Source organism: Andrographis paniculata, unplaced genomic scaffold, assembly GCF_009805555.1.
Source record: "Andrographis paniculata isolate CXL003 unplaced genomic scaffold, ASM980555v1 Contig82END, whole genome shotgun sequence".
Classification (NCBI taxonomy): domain Eukaryota; kingdom Viridiplantae; phylum Streptophyta; class Magnoliopsida; order Lamiales; family Acanthaceae; genus Andrographis; species Andrographis paniculata.
The window spans coordinates 917,972-938,436 of NW_026137620.1; the positions used below are offsets into that span (position 1 = coordinate 917,972).

Genomic DNA, 20,465 nt, shown 5'->3' on the forward strand with positions numbered 1-20,465 from the left:
TCATGTAATCTTATTTTTTTTCTTACACATATATATATATATATGCCCATGAAATTAAAACAAGTTCAAGATTAGAAATAATTTATTTTTCGAACTCTTCCCTTCCAAAAAAAAATATATATGGCAAATTATTTCTTGAACTGCTTTATGTTATTTTTTGTAATTTTCTTACATACTTCATCCGATGTAACAACTGCCATCGGCGATGCCTCGTGCACATTTTCTGGAAAATACCAAGTGCACGTCGTCAACAATTTGCCACAAAACTCGGTGATGTTGGTGCATTGCGCATCGGGAGATAATGACCTCGGATATCATAATCTCACTGTGAACCAAGATTTTCATTTCTCGTTTTGCCAAGCGGATAGAACATTGTTCTTCTGTCGTTTAACTTGGGGCGCTAAGAGTAAAGGATTCGAAGTTTACAATACGCAATGGAAAGACCAAATTTGCACCTCTCAACAATGCTATTGGGCCGCCAAAAGCGATGGAATTTACTTCTCTGGAACATATCCTCCGCATAACTTAGTGAAAAAATACCCGTGGTGAAACTATATGTGTACGCAGGACGATTGTAATTTTATGATCTTCGACGTTGAATAAACAAAATAATGTCAAATAATTTTATTTCTTTTACTGTATTGAACTTATTTGAGGTTGATTTCTTTTTTGTATACAAGTTATGATTTGTGTGGCCTCATGTCTAATTGAAATAATAACATGATAATTCTATAAAAATAATTGGATGTGAAATGTTTTATAAGAAAAATTAATATATCTTTATAAAGATATTGCATTGTAAAAAAATTGGAAGAAAAAAGAAATTAAAAAGAACATAGATAACTATAAAATTTATTGTATAATTGATTATAATTGATAGAAACGAAGGATCATCCTTCTCTTGCAACTCACTTGTATGGTCTTTCATCGAATATCGGTTACAACAAAACTTGAAGGTCAATCAAGAATTGGGTCAACAAACTCTTGTGTCATTTATTGCTTTTGTGCATTCGCATTTATTTTGTTGACATTGAGACGTAATTATTGTGAGTTTATTATGTTTAAGTGTTGTATTTTTTCAAATGTGGGTCATAACAGTAATGCACATTTACTCGAGAAATTGACACTTTTCTGATGCTCGTAAGGACTTTATTTGAACAATTATCCAACACATTGTATTCCTTCACCATTGAAGAATCCTCACAAATCTTATTTGGTTATGCCGCGTAATAAAATATAGTTCATATAAATTTTTATATTAAGGATGTGTTTGTTTGGGGAATTGGATTAGATTTTCACTATTTATTCCATTTTTCCCCCCAAAAAAAAATATCAAATCAAACACGTATTTTTCATTTTTTTTATTATACTAAAAATCAATTTTACATTCAAAACATCACATCAACGCCTATTTATATCACATCATACAATTATTCAAATTCAAAATTTTTACTATTCAAATCTCAACTCAAAATCCAAATCCCCCAAACAAACACACCCTAAGAATAACTATTTTAAAAAATATATATATATATATAATCACTTTGTTCTCCCTACACTATTTTTCATTAGGAATCCCCAAAAATAATAATAAACAATACAAAATACTTTTTATAAAAGTAAAAAATGTCTTCAAATATTCATTATAAAAGGTAAAAAAAATCAAATATCCAAATTAAAATAATATATCTTATACTTTTTACATAATTCATGGTACCAGACATAAAAAATCAATCCATTTAAAAATATTGCGCATATGTTGTCTCTTTTCTATATGGAAGAGTGAGATAACATTTATTGTTTTTAATTAATATTATTAATTTTTTCTTTATTTATTTATATAATTTATAAATAAGATAGAAATTAAATTTAATATTATTTTAATAATATAAATTTTAAAAATTAATTTGAAATAAAGGAAGAAAAATTCACAAACATAAATGAGAATTTATCTTTTATGATAGGCATGAGAAATTGTGTTAATAATATAAAAAATAATATTTTATATTAAATTGTTAATTTTTTTAGTGAATAAAATATATATATTATTGTGTTAATATACGTATAAAATTTTAAATTTTTTATAATATTTATATAAAATTGTTTCAGGTAAAAAACATAATATGTGAAAAATCCAAAAAAATCAAATATAAACACCAAAATTCTCTAATTAGAATAATTTAAATATCATAATATTATTTCATAATCTAAAGCAATTATTTCATACTTTCACAATAAGATCGTTGTTATTGTTATAATTATTATATTCAAAATAGTTCTATTATTTTGTTTGAAATTGATTTGAAATAAAATATTGATTTGAATTTTTGTTTAAATAGTATTTTAATACTCCCTTCGTCCCAGATACCGTGTCTGCTATACCGTAGATACGGTATTTTAGGAGGGGTGTAATTAGTAAATAATTAAGAATGTATTAGTGAAAATAATTATCTTATAATATGAATAATTATAAATTAAGATTAAGATAACTAATTAGTTTAATTAAAATTAAAAAAAATTAAAAATTTAAAATGAGATTAAAGTGTGTAATCATTTTCCAAAAAAGAAAAGTGACATGGTATGTGGGACGGACAAAAATGGCAATATGGACATGATATTTGGGACGGAGGGAGTATGATAATTTGTAAAAGAAAAATAGTGATTCTTTATTTATACAATACCAAATGATTGTTGATATATATTTGCAATCCAACTCTACTTTAGATTATGTAAAGCTTCTTACAATAATCATATACTGATGTAATCTTATTTTTTTTTCTTACATATATATATATATATATATGTCCATGAAATTGAAACAAGTTCAAGATTAAAAATAACTTATTTTTCAAACTCTCCCGGCCCCAAAAAAATATGGCAAATTATTTCTTAAACTGCTTCATGCTATTTTTTGTAGTCTTCTTACACATTGCATTCGATGTAACAACGGCTATTGGTGACCGATCGTGCACATTTTCTGGAAAATACCAAGTTCACGTCGTCAACAATTTGCCACCAAATTCGGTGATGTTGGTGCATTGCGCATCGGGAGATAATGATCTCGGATACCATAATCTCACTGTGAATCAAGATTTTCGCTTCTCGTTTTGCCAAGCAGATAGAACATTGTTCTTCTGTCGGTTGACTTGGGGCGCTAAGAGTAAAGGATTCGAAGTTTACAATACCCAATGGAAAGACCAAATTTGCACCTCTCAACAATGCTATTGGGCCGCCAAAAGCGATGGAATTTATTTCTCCGGAACATATCCTCCGTATAACTTAGTGAAAAAATACTCGTGGTGAAACTATATGTGTACGCGGGAGGATTGTAATTTTATAATCTTAGACGTTGAATAAACAAAATAATGTCAAATGATTTAATTTCTTTTACTGCTTTGAATTTATATGGGGTTGATTTCTTTTTTCGCATACAAGTTCTTATTTGTGTCTCCTCGTGTCCCATTGAAATAATAATATGATAATTCGAAAATAATCGGATATGAAAAAAATACTATATTTGTTATAAAGTGATTGCACGCACGGTGAAGAAATTGGAAAAAAAAATTAGAAATAACATGTATAACTATAAATTTTATTGTGTAATTCATTTAATTGATAGAACCAAAGGATCTTTCTTTACTTGCAACTCACTTATATTGTCTTTTGTCGAATATCGACATACTATAAAACTCAAAAGTCAATCAAGAGTTTGATCAAGAAACTCTCATATCATTTATTATTTTGGTGTATTCATATTTATTTTATTGATACTGAGTTATAATTACTGTGAATTTATCACGCTTCTTAATTTATTGTGTCTTCTCTATCTTTTATTTAAAAAGAAAATATAATTTGAAAAAAAAAAAAAAAAAAAAACCAAACATTTTTAATGTGTCTTCTCTATCTTGAAGAGTGAGCAATATTTATTTTTGTAATTAATATTTCATCTGTCAATTTACAAAATATATATTTTTTATTTTTGGTTGTCCAATTAAATTTAAAAGTAACTATTTTAAAAATATTTAATTTTATTTACAAATATTTCTATTTTGTCTATCTCATTGTTATTTTTACACCAAAAAGATAAGGATAAAATTATCTCTACACTAAGTGCATCTCCAACCCAGTGCCATTTTAATGGCTCTGGATTGGTTTTTTTGGCGTGGGTTGTCTTCATCCAACGCCAAAAAAATTGGTGTTGCACTGTTGTTTTACTTTTTTTTTTTTAATTTTTTTCAATTTTTAAAATTTTAAATTTAATTTTTGTTTTTAAAAATTTTTAAAAATTTAATTTTAAATTATAAAAATAAAAAGTTGTTTAAAATAATAGAAAAATTGAATATTTGAATAATAATAGTGAAAAATGAAGTTATGATTAGAGTTAAATTACTGTAGCAACTGCATATTTGGAATTAAAACTTGATAAATGGAGAAGATGAGTTGGAAATGGCCTAACAATTTACTATAATTAAAATATTTTATTTTTAAACTTTATGCAAAAAAAAAAATACAAGGGAAGAAGTATTATTTATTTTATAATTCATTTATAAGATAAAAAAATAAATTTAAATTATTTTAATAATATAAATAATAAATTTATTAATATAAAATAAAGGACGAAAAATTCTTCAATTTGCACTGTATTGGCCTTACTATCTAAATTTTATTATAAAATAAAAAAAATAAAAAATTTGTTTGTTTAGTATTTTTAAATAAATTTATTTTCTATGTTAATTAAAAAAATGTATTGATAATATAAAAAATAATATTTTATATTAATTTTTTGAATAAATAAAATATATATATTATTGTGTTAATATATATAATTTATTACAATAATTTGAATTGCATAATGATAAAATATTATTCCATACTCCAAAGCAATTATTTCATTCTTTCACAATAAGATTATTATTATTATTATTATTATTATATTCAAAACTATTTCTATTATATATTGTTGATATTTGCAATGTAAGCCCTACTTTAGATTGCCTAAAGTTTCTTACAATAATAAATTGCCTAAAGTTTCTTACAATAATAACATACTCATATAATCTTATTTTTTATTCTTACATATATATATATATATATATATATATGCCCATGGAATCGAAACAAACTCAAAATCAGAAATAATTAATTTTTCGAAACACCCAAAAAAAATGGCAAGTTATTTTCCGAACTACTTCATATTATTTCTTGTAATCTTCTTACATTCTTTGTTTGATGTAACAACGGCTGCAAAGTGCATATTTACTGAAAAATACCAAGTTCACGTCGTCAACAATTTGCCACCAAACTCAGTAATGTTAGTTCATTGCGCATCGGGAGATAATGATCTCGGCTATCATAATCTCACAGTAAACCAAGATTTTCATTTTTCGTTTTGCCAAACGTATAGCACATTGTTCTTTTGTCGCTTAACTTGGGGCGCTAAGAGCAAAGGATTCGAGGTTTTCAGTGCACGATGGAAAGTCCCGATTTGCCTAAATAAACAATGTTATTGGGCCGCACAAAGTGATGGAATTTACTTTTCCGATAAATATCCTCCGCAGAACTTAGTGAAGAAATACCAGTGGGAAGTGTAATTATATGGTTTTCGACGTTGAGTAAATTCAACAAAATAATATTGACTGATTTTATTTTCTTGATTGTTTTGAATCTCTATGATGTTGGTTTCCTTTTGGCATAAAAGTTCTTATTTGTGTTGCCTCTTATCCAATTAAAATAGTAATATGATAATTCTAGAATAATAATAGAATGTGATTCTTTATAAAAAAGAAAAAATAAAAAAAAATAAAAAATAATAATAATAATAATAATAATAATAATAATAATAATAATAAATTTTTATAATAACAGAGCATTTTAGCCCAATTGACAATATCTCTTAACTATTATTTTTATAATAATAATAATATTTAAGAGATCAGATCAATAAATATTTATATTTATATATATATATATATATGACATAGCATCTGAGCCTCAATTGACAATATGTTCCTAATTTCTTTTTTAAAAATATCTTATTATATAGAATTCACTTAAAATCTATTGAGTTTGTTTATTTAGTATTTTTAATGATTTTTCATAAATATGTAATAAAAAATACTTTCTCTGTTCTTTAACCATCTATTTATTTTTTTATTTTGGTTCGTCTCATAACAAAATATCATTTTTTTTTAGTAACGGTATTATCTACCTAACATTACAAATACTCTTTCAATTAATAATATATTACACAAATATTATCACATTTATATCATACAATACTAATAAAGTTAGTTTAGTCTTTTTACATTTATTTCTACTACATTCCAATATAATATTAATATTTCTAAAACTCCGTAGAAAAAATAAACGGATAAATAAATATGGAATTGCGGGAGTATAATATACACATATTAACACAATATATGTACTTTACTTATAAAAAAAACGTCAACAATTCAAATCAATATATTGTTTTATTTATATTATCAATATAATTTTTTATACCTAATTAAAAAAATATATTCATCCAAAAACACATATAAACAAATTCATTCTTTTTGTTATCTCTTTTCAATGAACAAATATTTTTATATTCATTTAAAACTTTTCATTTATTTGAAAAATATTTATGTTAATCATAAATATATATTTATACTCCCTCCGTCCCCAATCTATCTATTCATTTTGTTTATGGACGGGATTTTATGAATATTAATATTATATTTGGATAAAGTAAAAATAAAGGTAAAAAAAGACTAAATTAACCCTGTTAGTATTGTATGATATAAATGTAATGGCATTTGTGTAATATATTGTAAATTAGAAGGGTATTTGTAATGTTAGATAGATAATACAATTATAAAAAAGGGAAACGGATACTTTGTTATGTGACGGACCAAAATGGAAAAATAGATAGATTATTAAGGGACGGAGGGAGTATTATTTATTTATTTATATTATATAAAATTTTATTCTTTATAAAATATTATTTATATTGTAAATATATTATTAAAAATATACTTATTGAAATAATTAAATTATTTAGCTAATTTTGACAATAGTAAACTACTCTATCTTATTAAGTTAAATTCAAATTATTTTGACGATAATGTTATATTAGATACTAAAAATATTAAAGCTTTTCCTAAATGAAAAATTGAGAGAACATAACATATTATCAACAAAATATAATATACTTTTTAACATATTATTTGTTATATTATATTAAAATAAAACGGTTTTAAAATATCCAAACCAAAGTTATTTTGTAATATTTTTAAAATATATATTAACATAATACAAATATAATATAATATATATATATAACAATAATTTATACAATATATTTTAAAAATACACATTATATTGGGATAGTATGACCGGTAATATAAAAATAAATTTGTGACCGTAAAATTATAAATTCAAATTTTTGATCAGGAATTTACCGAAAACAATAAGATGGCGGGTCATAAAAAGTAAAATAAAATAAATAAATAAAAAGGGACAACAATGGAATTATTCACGAGATAACGATTCCTTACAACATCAATTCGAATGTGGTCGATATTTTTCAATTCTTCCATGTCCAATTCCATCCATTAAGCATCCCATTCCCTTCACACCAACCTATACATACATATATACATACACACATATATCTACATATATATATCATTTCACATTTTCTTAAATATGATCCTCGCAAAGGTTGGCCATGGCGACCTCAATCGACGGCGGCAGAGTGGCGGCGGCGGCGCCTCATCAGAGACACCAGCCGTATCTCATCTACACCCCTCTCCAAAAGCCTACCGGAAACCCCTGCGATTACGTTGTCGATTTTCTCGACTCGTGGAGTCGGAGGGCCGAAGGACTCGGCCGCAACATATGGCACAACCGTGAGCTCGTAACGCCGTTTTTTATTAGTCAATGTACTGTCGGTTCGTAATGCTAAAGACTCGATTTTTTCGATGTGCAGTGACGTCGGGGACGTCGGTGTCCTCCGCGGCGTGGGGGAAGGTCAATCTCGCGACGAAGGCGATGACGGAAGGCGGGTTCGAGTCGCTATTCCGGCAGAATTTCCCGACGTCGGATCCGACCCGCGAGAAATTGAAGAAGACCTTCGCCTGCTACATTTCGACCGTTGCCGGCCCCGTTCCCGGAACTCTGTACGTGTCGACCGCCCGCGTCGCTTTCTGCAGCGACCGTCCCGTGCCGTTCCTGACGGAGACAGCCTGGAGTTATTACAAGGTAACGCGGTTTATTAAACGACCGGGTTCGATACTCGACAACGAACCACGACGAAATTAATTAATCGTGCGTGCATGTATGCAGGTGTCGATACCTTTCGGAAGCATCGCGACCGTGACGTCGAGACGGGAGAGTACCCGGCCGGAGAAGTACATCCGCGTTGTAACCGTGGATGCGCACGAGTTCTGGTTCATGGGGTTCGTGAATTTCGACAAGGCTTATTATCACGTCGCCGACAGCGTTCGATCATCCCGTAATACCACTGTCGCCGTCCCCGTCCCCGCCGCCGTCGCAATTCACTGAGAAATGAATGTTTATTAGATCATGCAACAATATATATACATATATACACATTATGTATGTACAAAAATTCACTAAACTAAACGACCAAAGGAACCAACAAACGATATATACAATATATAGATACAGATGTGTGTATGTATAGAAAGGGGTGAAGGCAGATAGGTAGGTAATTGGGTGTAGTTAAAAAGATGCAAAGTGGGAGATGAAAACAAGAGGAATGGATAAAGCAACAAGACAGATCAGGGAGAATCTCTCTGTACATCTTGTAAGCAATCAATTCCCATAAAGAAAGAGAGAGAAACAAATATACACAATATATATACATACACATACATATATATATATATGTATATATTCCCCACCAAGAGGAATTAAATGCATGCATGAATTCCCTGTCCCTCAAACCCCATTGAAGGGTCACCCCAAACAAAGCACTGTATGTAACTGTAAGAAACAAGAAGGAATCTATCTATAGGTAGGGGAGTGGGGTGGGGTGGGGTGGAGTGGGGACACCCCATCTGACCATAACCTAAGTATGTACAGTATCCATACATGTCTCCAAGTAAAAAATGCACAGACAAGATTAATATACAAAGAAGAAACCCCAGATCAAGATTTTTCTCACAAAAAATTAAAAGAAATGGATGAGATACATATATATATATAGGGGGCCGGGTCTAGTTAGAGAGAGAGAGAGAGAGAGAGAGAGGAGTGGGGTGTGTACCTTGGGTTAGATAGAGAAAGGTCCATGTCATGTGTCCCTGTTTGGAGCTAGGTGTGGTGTGGTGTAATGGTAGCTCATCAGCTCTGTCTGTCCATATGATCAGAGGGCCTTTTCTCTGCACAAAGATTCCTTTTTTCTTTCTGCCATTGCAATGTCATGCAAAAGCTCCCTTTGTTTTCTTCATCACAGTCCAGCTATCTTCTTCTCATATTTCTTTCTCAATTATCAGCCCCACCCCTACCCCCACCCCCACCCCCACCACCTTCTGTGGACCATTATTCTTCTTCTTCTTCTCTCTCTCTCTATCTATACAGTCTTAGCTTTTTAACTAGAATCTGGACTATAGCTTTTCCTATGGGTTGGACTATTTGCAAATCATTAAATTAACTTATAACTATCTAATATGATCAATCATGTAGTGTTTGTCCTACTTAACTATCACATTTTCTTGCTCATAGCTTAAAACAAAACCTAAGAATGATATATGAATACAGATATATATAATCTTGTCCTCTACCCACAACCCTAACACAAATATAGAATTACATCTTACTTCTAATCATGTATCATAAAAATTACTAATAGTGACAATTTAATCCATCCCATGATTAGGATTCAATACAAAATTAAACCATAATCAAACCTGCAAGTCAGTCATATCATTTCCAGCTATGTAACAGACAATGAGAAGCCCTTTGGAAAACTTCCAAGAATTCTTACTTAAGGGCCAAACTTTCATTCAGAAATTCTAATAATTTACCCATCAAATCTGCGTTATTGCACCAGATTCTAAATAAAAAAAAAAAAAAAAAAAGGCCCTTAGGGTTGACCCAAGCTTCTCTATCAAACAGACAATTCCCAGAACAAATCAACCATGGAAACTTCTGATTGAATCATAATACATGCAGTTAATATGATCCAAGGCTCAAGAAACCAAAGATGAAGGATATACAAGCATAAAATTACAGAAACATTGATCAAGAATCACAGCAACAAGAATCATGATATATTGATACTCCTAGGGCCACAAACAGTAAGCATCAAACAACCCAAAGCTAAAAAAAAACACTAGCAAGAACAGAGATGTGGTCCGTTATGCTTGCTAAAGAATTAAAGTTTCGACAAGTTCAAATTAATTCCCAGAATAATTATTCAATTTCTTTTAGCAGGTAAAGAAAAAAAAAAAAAAAAAATTAAAGGATTCATGAAGAAGACGATGAGGAGGAGGAGGAGCCAGCATCAAAGTGCAGGAGATGACCGCAGCATTTGGGGCAAATGCTGAGCTGTTTGGGCACCATGTAGTACATCAAACAGCTCTTGCATCCCGCCACAACCAGCACGTTCTTCGAAGCATCATCGCTGTTGCTGTTTCTGCTAGCAATTTCATTGGTTTCTGCGTTATGATGTAAAAGTTGGGGATCGTTATTGTTACCGCTCCATTGCTCGCGCGACGAAGACGGAGACGATTCCGACGACGATTCGTCGTCGGCGCCGTCGTCGCTGCCGTAGGCGCTGCTGTCGTACTCCTCCTCCGAGTAGTACGCCGCCGTCCGGGGATCCTCCGTAGCCTTCATCCCCGTCCTCCAGTTTATGTAGTATATCTCCCCCGTCTGCGACCGCAATCACCGAATCAATGCCAGAAAAGGAAAAACGCAATAAATGAGCGATGAACGCGACCTCAAAATCGAATTAACTGAAGAGATCTGTTAGGATTTCGGAAGCAGCAGCAGCATTAAATGAACAAAACGAAACCAAATTCCCAAAAAAACCATACAAAACCTATATAAACCAACATCTCCTTCCTCTCTCTCTCCATTCCCACGCCTATTACCTTCAAATCGAGGCATTGCTCCCAATGAAACGGCAACGCTCTGTCAGAATTCAGTTCCAACGTAATCGCCGCAACCTCCGGCGACAAACTCACCGGCGAATCCTCCACTCCGCCTCCACCTCCACCTCCACCACCGCCACCGCCTCCACCACCGTCACCGCCTCCGCCACCGCTGCTGCTACTGCTACTCCCTCCACCGCCGCTGTTCAACGAAAAATTCTGGAAGGATCTCTCCAAGGAGGCAGCGATTAACGCCATGTTTGGTGCCGCCATCTTCCCCAGCGCCTCCTGCCCAAAAATCAACCAACCCTTATAGGGTAAATCAATGTTCAAAAAAAAATCACCCAAACGAGGGAGAAGGGGAAATTCTGAAAAATAAATAAATAAATAAAAATAAATTTTAAGAGAAAGTGCAGAATAAAACCAAATGGGTTGGAAACTGTGGATTTATGGGACAAATATTTTACACTATAATCTCACATATATATATATATATAATATTTTAATATTTAATAAATTAGTATAATTAGGAATGTATCTGAGAATAGTGTTGAAAAGAATCAAAACCAGGTAGAGGTAGGACACCAAAATGGACAACACCGTTTCAGGCCTGGCTTTCTGAGGTCCCGGGAGTACGAGCACCACCCGCCTTGCAGCCGAGCGCTTTGCCATGGGAGTTCAGATCCCGGAGCTTTTAGTGTGTTCAGGGGTTTTGCTTTTTGATTATTATTTTTTTCCACAATTTGATATTAGAAAATGGTTTCATAATTTTTGGTGCTATATTTATTGTTTTTCATATAAAATTTGTTGAGGATATTCTAGAATTCATGGCAAATTAAAAAAATTCAATATTTAGGCGAAAATTAATAAATATAAATATCGATTTTAAGATATGGATTCATCGTCGTAAAACATTGCATGCAAATCTTACGTACTTTAATGTCGTTTTTATTGACGGTAAAATTTATATTAAAGTATAGATTCGATTATTAATAAAATTTTCTATGTAATATTAATTCGATATAAATAATAAGTGTAAATATCGATTTTAAGATATAGATTCATCGTCGTAAAATACTGCATGCAAATCTTACAGACTGGAATGTCGATTTTATTGACGAAAAATTCATGTAAAAACATAGATTCGATTATTAATGAAATTCTCTACACAATATTAATAAGTCGTAAGTAATAAGTGTAAATATCAATTTTAAGATATGGATTCGTCGTAGTAAAACATTGCATGCAAATCTTACATATTGAAATGTCGATTTTATAGATTAAAAATTCATGTAAAAGCATATATTTGATTATTAATGAAATTCTCTACGTAATATTAACAAGTCATAAGTAATAAGTGTAAATATCAATTTAAGTTGTGAGTTTATTTTCGCTACGTGACAAACATTGAGTACTTAAACTTAGGTTGATTTTATTAGCAAAAAATGCTTCGACTACTTATGAGTGATTTGACGTAATATGATTCATGAATTAAGGGAACAATTGAATCTTGCATACGAATGGTCCTACAACTAATAAAATCAAGATTGGACTATTTGCCGGATACGCAACCTCCAGCGTGCCACATTTTTTGGGGAATCTACCGTTAGAAATAAACCGTTATTCTGCTGACGATTTATTCATAACGGTGGAACAACGGTTTATTCATAACGGTAGATTCTTCCAAAAATGGAGAGAAGTAGAGTCGGTTAACCTTATTTTATTCTAAATTTGAAGAATTATTTTATTTTTTTAGTCGGCTGAAGATAATTTTAACCTTAAGTCAATTTTGTTAGCAATACAATTTATATGGTAGGACATGATTCGATTATTAATGATTAATTATAATTTATATGCAATTAATATAAGTCATGAAATAATAAATATCGATATTAAGTCGTAGATTTATAATCATGACACGTTGCATGAAAAATACCTAAGCGTCAATTTTAGTAACGAGATAGATTATACAATAGCGTAGAATTCAGCTACTAAAGAGAAATCTTGTGCAATGTGAGGCATGAAATAATAAATGTAAATACCTATTTTTAGTTAGGGATTTATTGGTTCAATTCGGCATATTATTAAATAATATGATATGAATAATTATATTTTGCCAATCATTTTGTATATTTCTCTTTATTGAAATTCAATTTTAAAAATAAACTAAAGATTTGTTCAATATTTGATTTCTAAAACAAAGAAATGTTTTTGCATAGAGCAATGTAGCTTCTGGCTCTAAACTTTTCCATTTTCAATACCATTGGGTATATAGGTAGGTTAATGAACTTTCTCTTGAACTATTTTGTCACGGCTTACATGGATCCAACATTATCGAAACAATAACACGTCACTTCTCGCATATTCTCACGTTTATTTTCATTCAGGCAATGGGGAACATATTTGTCTAACAAGTGCTTCACTTGAAATGGGTTCCATTTCGCACTTGTGTAAGTGACCTCCTATGAGTATTTTTTCATACTCGACCGATGATCGATAAGGAGTCATTAAAAGCTTAACACTTAGCCTAGACTACTGATAAGAGAATCAATACTCGTTGCTGACTCTTCTCAACTCAAGGAATAATAGAAGACGTGTCTTATAAGTGTTGTGTTTTCCTATCAAATCAAATTTGTGGTATATTTTCTTTGTCTGGATTCTTAAATATGATATGTTTCATGTTACAATTATTAACTTATTTTTCAAAATCGTATCAAAAAAAAATAAAAATCAATCTATTTAGTAGAAAAATATATACATAGGTCTAACTCTTTAAACCTGAATTTGAAGTTTCTCTAAAAAATTTAAAATCACCGTCTCATTCTCTCTGTTGATTATTTTACTCTCATTTTATTTGCTAGACCTTTCAATACCTACTTCGAGTATGATATACATTTTTTTATCTTTGGGATTGATACGGGTACACACCAGAATACTACCGACTATATTTTGCTATGTGGAAAAAAGTAATAATAATAATCTCAACTCTACTTTTTTTTTTTTCTCTTGATTATTCTATTATCACCTCGTATTTTCCAACACGTAGCACATTCGAAGCTAATAGTAGTTATATGATAATATCAAATATTATTATAAATCAAAGAGAAAATGCATGATTACTAACAAATAAGAATCACTAACAACTTCCCTATATCAAACTTTCTAACATACTAGAACAAAAATGATTCTATAAGATTATACTTCACTTGTAGGCATAATGTCACAAATGAATTTAGATTAGATGGGCTTAATTGAATTGATTGTAGATTTAACTAGTTATCTCAATAATTTATTAAAATATATATTTATTTTAAAACATTAATCCTTTTTTTTTTCGATAAAAGGTGTGTTAAAAAAAAAATGCTCACGTATTTTTTCAAAAATATTAATATATCAAATATATTCATTATTTTTATATTCTTTCACACAATTCTTTATATTTCACGTTACAAAATATTCATTCAAATTATCTCATAAAACATATTTTTATATGATAAATAATTTAGCATAAGATTAAATCAATCTACACCCTTATCTTAAATTTATTTATTTTAGTTAAATAAGTGATCTAATAAATTAAGGAGAGTATCTCATATACTATTTTCATCTCACATATTGTGTTCATATTGTCAGTTTTGAATTTCTTACTTCTCATATCATTTTTTTAAATAAAAATAATAATAACACATTTTAAATTATTTAATTTTAAATTTGTTTAATATTAATTATTTATTTTGATTTTTTTAAGTTTATAATTATTATAGTCTCTACCATGTTAGTAAAGTTATATGCAGGACGTAGAAAGTATCTTCGAAGGCAAAATTTCACGTGGGTTTAGTCATAGACAAACAGCTTCCAGAAGCGTCGCCGCGTGAATATTTCGCGTAAATTAATTGCCTATTTTTCTTACCAATAAATAAATAATTGAATATAAAAATTCGACATTTCCAATTCCATTTCCAAAAACTCAAGGAAGGATTGAAATTTCCGTCGAGGTGAAGGAATTCCGTTTTTCGTCCCTTTGGAAGAATTTCGATTGCGATGGAGCAAACGCGCCGGGCCGACGACGAGCCGGTGATCGGAATCCCCTACAGCGCCGCCGCCGCGGCGTACCAAGCGCCGCCGCCGCCGCCGCCGCATCAGCAGTACTATGTGCATCCGCACCCTCATCAAGCTGGTATGATCCCTCCCAACGCCATCTATGGCGATCCCAAGGGAATTCCTATCCACCAGACCATGTACCGCGATACCCCCGCCCCCTTCAACTGTGTTTACTGCGGCGACTCCGGTCTCACCACCGTCAAGTAATTCTCTCCCCCTTTTTTGTTTGTTAATTAGTGAGGCGTTCTGTTAATCGATGAACTTGTTTGATTCGGACTGGAATAGATTGTAATTGATGGTGAAATCGTTGAAGATTTACTGTAATTGGTTCATAAATCATAATCTGAGATCGATTCGCCTCAATTGCAATTCAGTTAGGGTTTCTGTGTTTCTGCGTTATGCAAAATTGGAGTTTGTAGTTCTTCAATTGGGGATAAATTTGTCTAAATCAAGCAGGAATCGTTAAGAATTTCTGGTATTTCCATATTAGTTTTTAGCTATGTTCATGACAAATGGTTAAGAATTTCCTCCCGATTGGTCGAACCTTTCCTTGTTTTCTTCAATCTGTATTGTGTTCTTGTTGATTGAACCATTAATATGTATACAATTCATGTTAAAAACTCCATGATTCGAAATATCAAAAGCTTGAATTTGTATGATAAATTGGTTTTACAAAAGCTAGTTATATATGTTGTGTGTGCCTCTTCTAGTTTCCATGTCTAATGTTTAATGGAGCTTCCGGAGATTTATCTAATGGTTTAATTGTCGAAAATAAGTTCTCAGTGATAAATTATCGTAGCTTCGATATTTTCGTATGATGCATGATAAAGTGTTCTTCATTCTGTAATGTCGAACAGATTTACGGATAATGGATGATAAAATTTCGATTTGGGAAGCTACATAACATCGTATTGTTATGGTGTGTTTGTTTGGGGTTTGGATTTTGAATTGGGATTTGAATAGTAAAAATTTTTAATTGAAAAAGTTGTATAACGTGATGTAAATAGGTTTTGATGCGATGTTTTAACTGTAAAATTGATTTTTAGTATAATATGGAAAATGAAAATTAGGTTTTTGATTCGATGTTTTTGGGGAAAATTTTTTTGATGAATAGTAGATTTTTTGCAAAATCTACGAACACGCCCTTAATTTCTTGTTTTTTTTTGTATGTGATTTAGGTCGAAGCTAAGTTTAGCTGCAGTCGTTGGTTGTATGATGCCAATGTGTCTTGGCGTATGCTGTCTGTGCCGCAGTTTCGACTGTCTATGGCACAAATATCATTACTGTCCGCACTGCAACCAGAAGGTCGCATTCCTATTTAAATTCAAAATTTTTATTCATCTACCAAATCCTCACTAAAAATGTGTAATTTCCTCTGTTCTCAGGTAGCTGATTTTGAGAAATCCGATATGTGCGCAGCCATGGATGTTCCGAACTGGACACAGCCGAGCTTCGCTTTGCCAGCTTAAGGTCAATTATTCGTCTCTCTGCAATTCCTTATGCGCGATTTATTACAAACTATTGAATATTATATATATATATATATATCGTACGTTTGTGAACATATGTTGGTTAGGAGACGATGTTATCGTTGTAGATATACATTGGTGTTGAAAATTTGAAAGTTATATCAAACTCGTTTCATGAAATTTTGAAAATTATAATATAAACTTTCGGGGGGCGAATTGGAAAATAATAAAGTCGGCGTTGTCGAGCTTGTTTTATTGTTGCATGATCAGTGACGGGAATTATATGGGGGCTCGGGGGACTCGAGGCCCCCCTTGTTCTTGTCGCATGTGTCGGTTATATTGCTGACTATATGGATAGTTAGTTGGGTTGGATTCAAATAATTCTTATGAATCCGATATTTTTATGTTGGTTGAATACATTTCGATACATTTTTTACCATTAATTTGTTTAAAAACTATAAGGATATTCGAATTTTTAACTTCATCGATCGTTCAATCCCTTCGGTAGAAGAACTTTAGCGTATTTATGTTAGTTTTTTGTTTGTTCTTAATGTATTTATTTTGTCATTTTAGTTTGTATATTTTTAATGAGTTCTTTTCTTTTGTTTTTTTTTAATAACTGTAATTTTCAGTTAAATAAACAATACTCTTATAATTTAATATTTCCTCTGTCCCACATACTATGTTCATATCGTTTCTATTTGTCCCACGTTCATGTCACTTTTTTTTTTTTTAAATGATTACGCACTTTAATCTTATTTTAAACTTTTTAATTTTTTTTTTTAAATTTTAAATAAACTAATTAGTTATCTTAATTTTAATTTATAATTATCTAGATTATAGAATAATTATTCTCACTAATACATTTTTTATTATCTACTAATTATACCTCTCCTAAAATACCGTGTCTACGGTGTAGCAGTACGTGGGACGGAGGGAATATAATATTATAAAAAGAAAAATGTATTTTATTTTATTTGTTTGTTGTTTTGAAAATTTGTTTATTATTTCTAAGATAGTTTATTTTATGTATTTATATTTTCATTTTGTAATTGATATTTTTAAATTGGAGATTAATTTTGGAGTACATGTTTAATCAAATAATGCTATCGGAGTATTTTTTTTATATATATTTTGTATAAGTATTGTTTAATAATACTAAAATTTTAATTTGTTAATTTTAAAATATAATAATTAATTTAATTTATTTGTAAAAATTTAAAATAATAGTATAGAGTTTTTATAAAATAAATATATAAATAGTTTAATGTTTGGTGTTATTTATAAATTTTAAAAATTATATAAAATAAAATATTGTATGGAATATTCTTTGACCTAATGATATTTGATTATCAAAATATCTCTAATTTTACAAAAATATTCATTTTATTTGTAGTTTTCAAGACAAAAATCAAAACAATTTTATACATTTTTATTAATTAATAAAATATTATTATTTTTTAATATAATTTAAAAAACAAATAGGTATATTGGACCGAGAGGTATGGAGTATATTATACTTTTTACATAAATAGAGGTTGTATCAATGCTTTTATTTAATATTTTTACATAAATTTTGAAATATTAATATTATATATATAGATGTAATATAATAGAGATGAATGTACAATTTTACAAAAGAATATTTTGTAATTTAATTAAATTATATTGAGGAATATTGTTGTAATAAAAAAAATGGTAATAGTTTTTTTTTTAATATTTATGAAAATTATAATTATTTAAAAAATAAATAAATACATTGATTTTGTACCCATTAAAATTGACAAAATAAATATACTCCATTGTTTATTTTGAACTTTCTCAAAATTTTAGTGGTAACAAATTAAGGTTTATTGGGCCTCTAAAAGCTTCACCAGACCAGCCCACAAATTTTATTTCGTTAGAGCGTTGACCCAGAAGATAGTGAAATTACTAAAAAGTACATAAGTGTGAAATTACCAAAAAGTACATGAAAATAATATGTCAGGCGTGACGAAAGCCGAGCCGACCTCGGCAGCCGAGCCGCAAAGCTTTTGCACACAAAGAGCCAAAAACAAATAAATAAATGAATATATATAAAAATATATATAAATATATGATGCCGTCCATCTTACCTTCCACGTGACATATTTAGGAGGTGTTTGTTTGGAGGTTTGGATTTTGAGTTGGGATTTGAATAGTAAAAATTTTGAATTTGAATAGTTGTATGATATGATATAAATAGGTGTTGATGTGATGTTTCGAATGTAAAATTGATTTTTAGTATAATATAAAAAATAAAAAATAGATGTTTGATTTGATGTTTTTGGGGGGAAAAAATTGGATGAATAGTAAAAGAAAAATCCAATCCCTCAAACAAACACACCCTAGGTGTCATTGTATTTCTCTCTACATTTCATTTTAAATCATTTTAAATGATATTTTTGAGATACCATATTAAAAAAATATTTAATTAATTAATAATAATAGATTTCCTCACGTAAATGTATATTTATTTGGTCGGACACAAATTTTAATAAAAATTAGTAATAATTTTTTTATAGTAAAAACAATACTCCCTGCGTCCCGAAATTAAATATCTATTTGTTTTTTCACGTAGTTTTAGAAATATTAGTATTATATTAGAATATAGTAAGAATAAAGTAGAAATGACTAAAGTAACCTCATTAATATGTGTGATATAAATGTAATGACATTTGTGTAATATATTGTAAGTTGTAAAGGTATTTGTAATGTTAGGTAGATAATACAGTTACTAAAAAATGAAATTGATACTTTGTTATGGGACGGACTAAAATGAAAAAATAAATATTTCGTTATGAAACCTAGTGAGTATAAAAGTATAATAATGTTTTACTTAAAACAAAAAATGAATAATTTTTTATGAAGATAAAAATGAAAAGAGAGCAAATATTTTTAATGAAAGATGGAGTAGTATTATTATTTTTTATATAAGTGATATTATTAGTCATTTTTAGATAATACTTTTTCTTTTTTTTTTTTAATTTCTAATGGTTATATTTATTTTTTGTATTATTGTACTTAACATTAAAAGTATTACTATTATATTTATATAATTTTTTATCCAAATGTTCTTCTATTAATATTATAAGACACTAATGAAAGTATTTTTGCAATTTTTCTTAATTTGTACTATATTCTGATATAATAATTAATATTCAAATATCAACATGCAAAAAGTAACTGAACTCTTAGAGTCGGACGAATGTAGTATTTATGTTAGAATATGATACTGAAATTTTATATTTCAATAATAAGAATACGTACATATTTATAATAATATATAAATCGTCTAAATAAGACAAGAATCCTACGAATCTCTTAAATAAGATAACACTACCATAAATATAATATATTATTTCTAAATATATTTTAACACCCCTCTTCAAACTCAAGATACGATGGAACAAACTTGAGTTTGTCAAAAGTGACCGAAAAAAATATAGCCGAGATCTTCCACGTACGAATTTGACTTCGCCAAGAGTGACGGAAAGTGATGTAGTCGTCCACTAGATCAAAGTCAGAATCAGAACTCTCAACACCGTTAAAGTTGAAAACAGGACTAGCTCGCTCACAAAGGAACTAGAGCCGAAAACAGGACTCGCTCACTCTATTGAGCTAGAGTCGGAAACAGGACTCGCTCGCTCACAACAAAGCTAGAGTCGGAAACAGGATTCCCTCGCTCTCAATAGAGTTAGAGTCGAAAACAAGACTCTCAACGGTGTTAGAGTTGAAAGTAGACTCTGTCAGTGGAGTAGTAGAGACGGAG

At 29.8% G+C, this 20,465-nt stretch overlaps 3 protein-coding genes and 1 long non-coding RNA gene across 4 annotated transcripts; 2 read left to right on the forward strand and 2 right to left on the reverse strand.

The window, feature by feature from the left end:
* The first annotated feature begins 273 nt into the window (after positions 1–273).
* On the forward strand, positions 274–3,303 carry LOC127241205 (self-incompatibility protein S1-like). Its single transcript, XM_051260135.1, has 2 exons — positions 274–406; positions 2,918–3,303. The coding sequence occupies exons 1-2, from the start codon at positions 274–276 to the stop codon at positions 3,301–3,303; spliced, it is 519 nt and encodes a 172-aa protein (XP_051116092.1).
* A 4,187-nt stretch (positions 3,304–7,490) lies between these two features.
* Positions 7,491–9,413, reverse strand: LOC127241472 (uncharacterized). The gene is made up of 3 exons (XR_007836536.1): positions 9,275–9,413; positions 8,342–8,546; positions 7,491–8,231 (listed from the first exon to the last, which is right to left on the reverse strand). It is a non-coding gene; the product is annotated as an uncharacterized LOC127241472 (long non-coding RNA).
* An 834-nt stretch (positions 9,414–10,247) lies between these two features.
* On the reverse strand, positions 10,248–11,777 carry LOC127241206 (protein CURLY FLAG LEAF 1-like). The gene is made up of 3 exons (XM_051260136.1): positions 11,706–11,777; positions 11,106–11,393; positions 10,248–10,884 (listed from the first exon to the last, which is right to left on the reverse strand). The coding sequence occupies exons 1-3, from the start codon at positions 11,775–11,777 to the stop codon at positions 10,477–10,479; spliced, it is 768 nt and encodes a 255-aa protein (XP_051116093.1). The 3' UTR covers positions 10,248–10,476.
* Positions 11,778–15,034: 3,257 nt separating this feature from the next.
* Positions 15,035–16,855, forward strand: LOC127241172 (GSH-induced LITAF domain protein). Its single transcript, XM_051260094.1, has 3 exons — positions 15,035–15,409; positions 16,385–16,511; positions 16,592–16,855. Exons 1-3 carry the CDS (start codon positions 15,147–15,149, stop codon positions 16,673–16,675), a joined length of 474 nt encoding a protein of 157 aa, XP_051116051.1. The 5' UTR covers positions 15,035–15,146; the 3' UTR covers positions 16,676–16,855.
* The last annotated feature ends 3,610 nt before the right edge of the window (positions 16,856–20,465 follow it).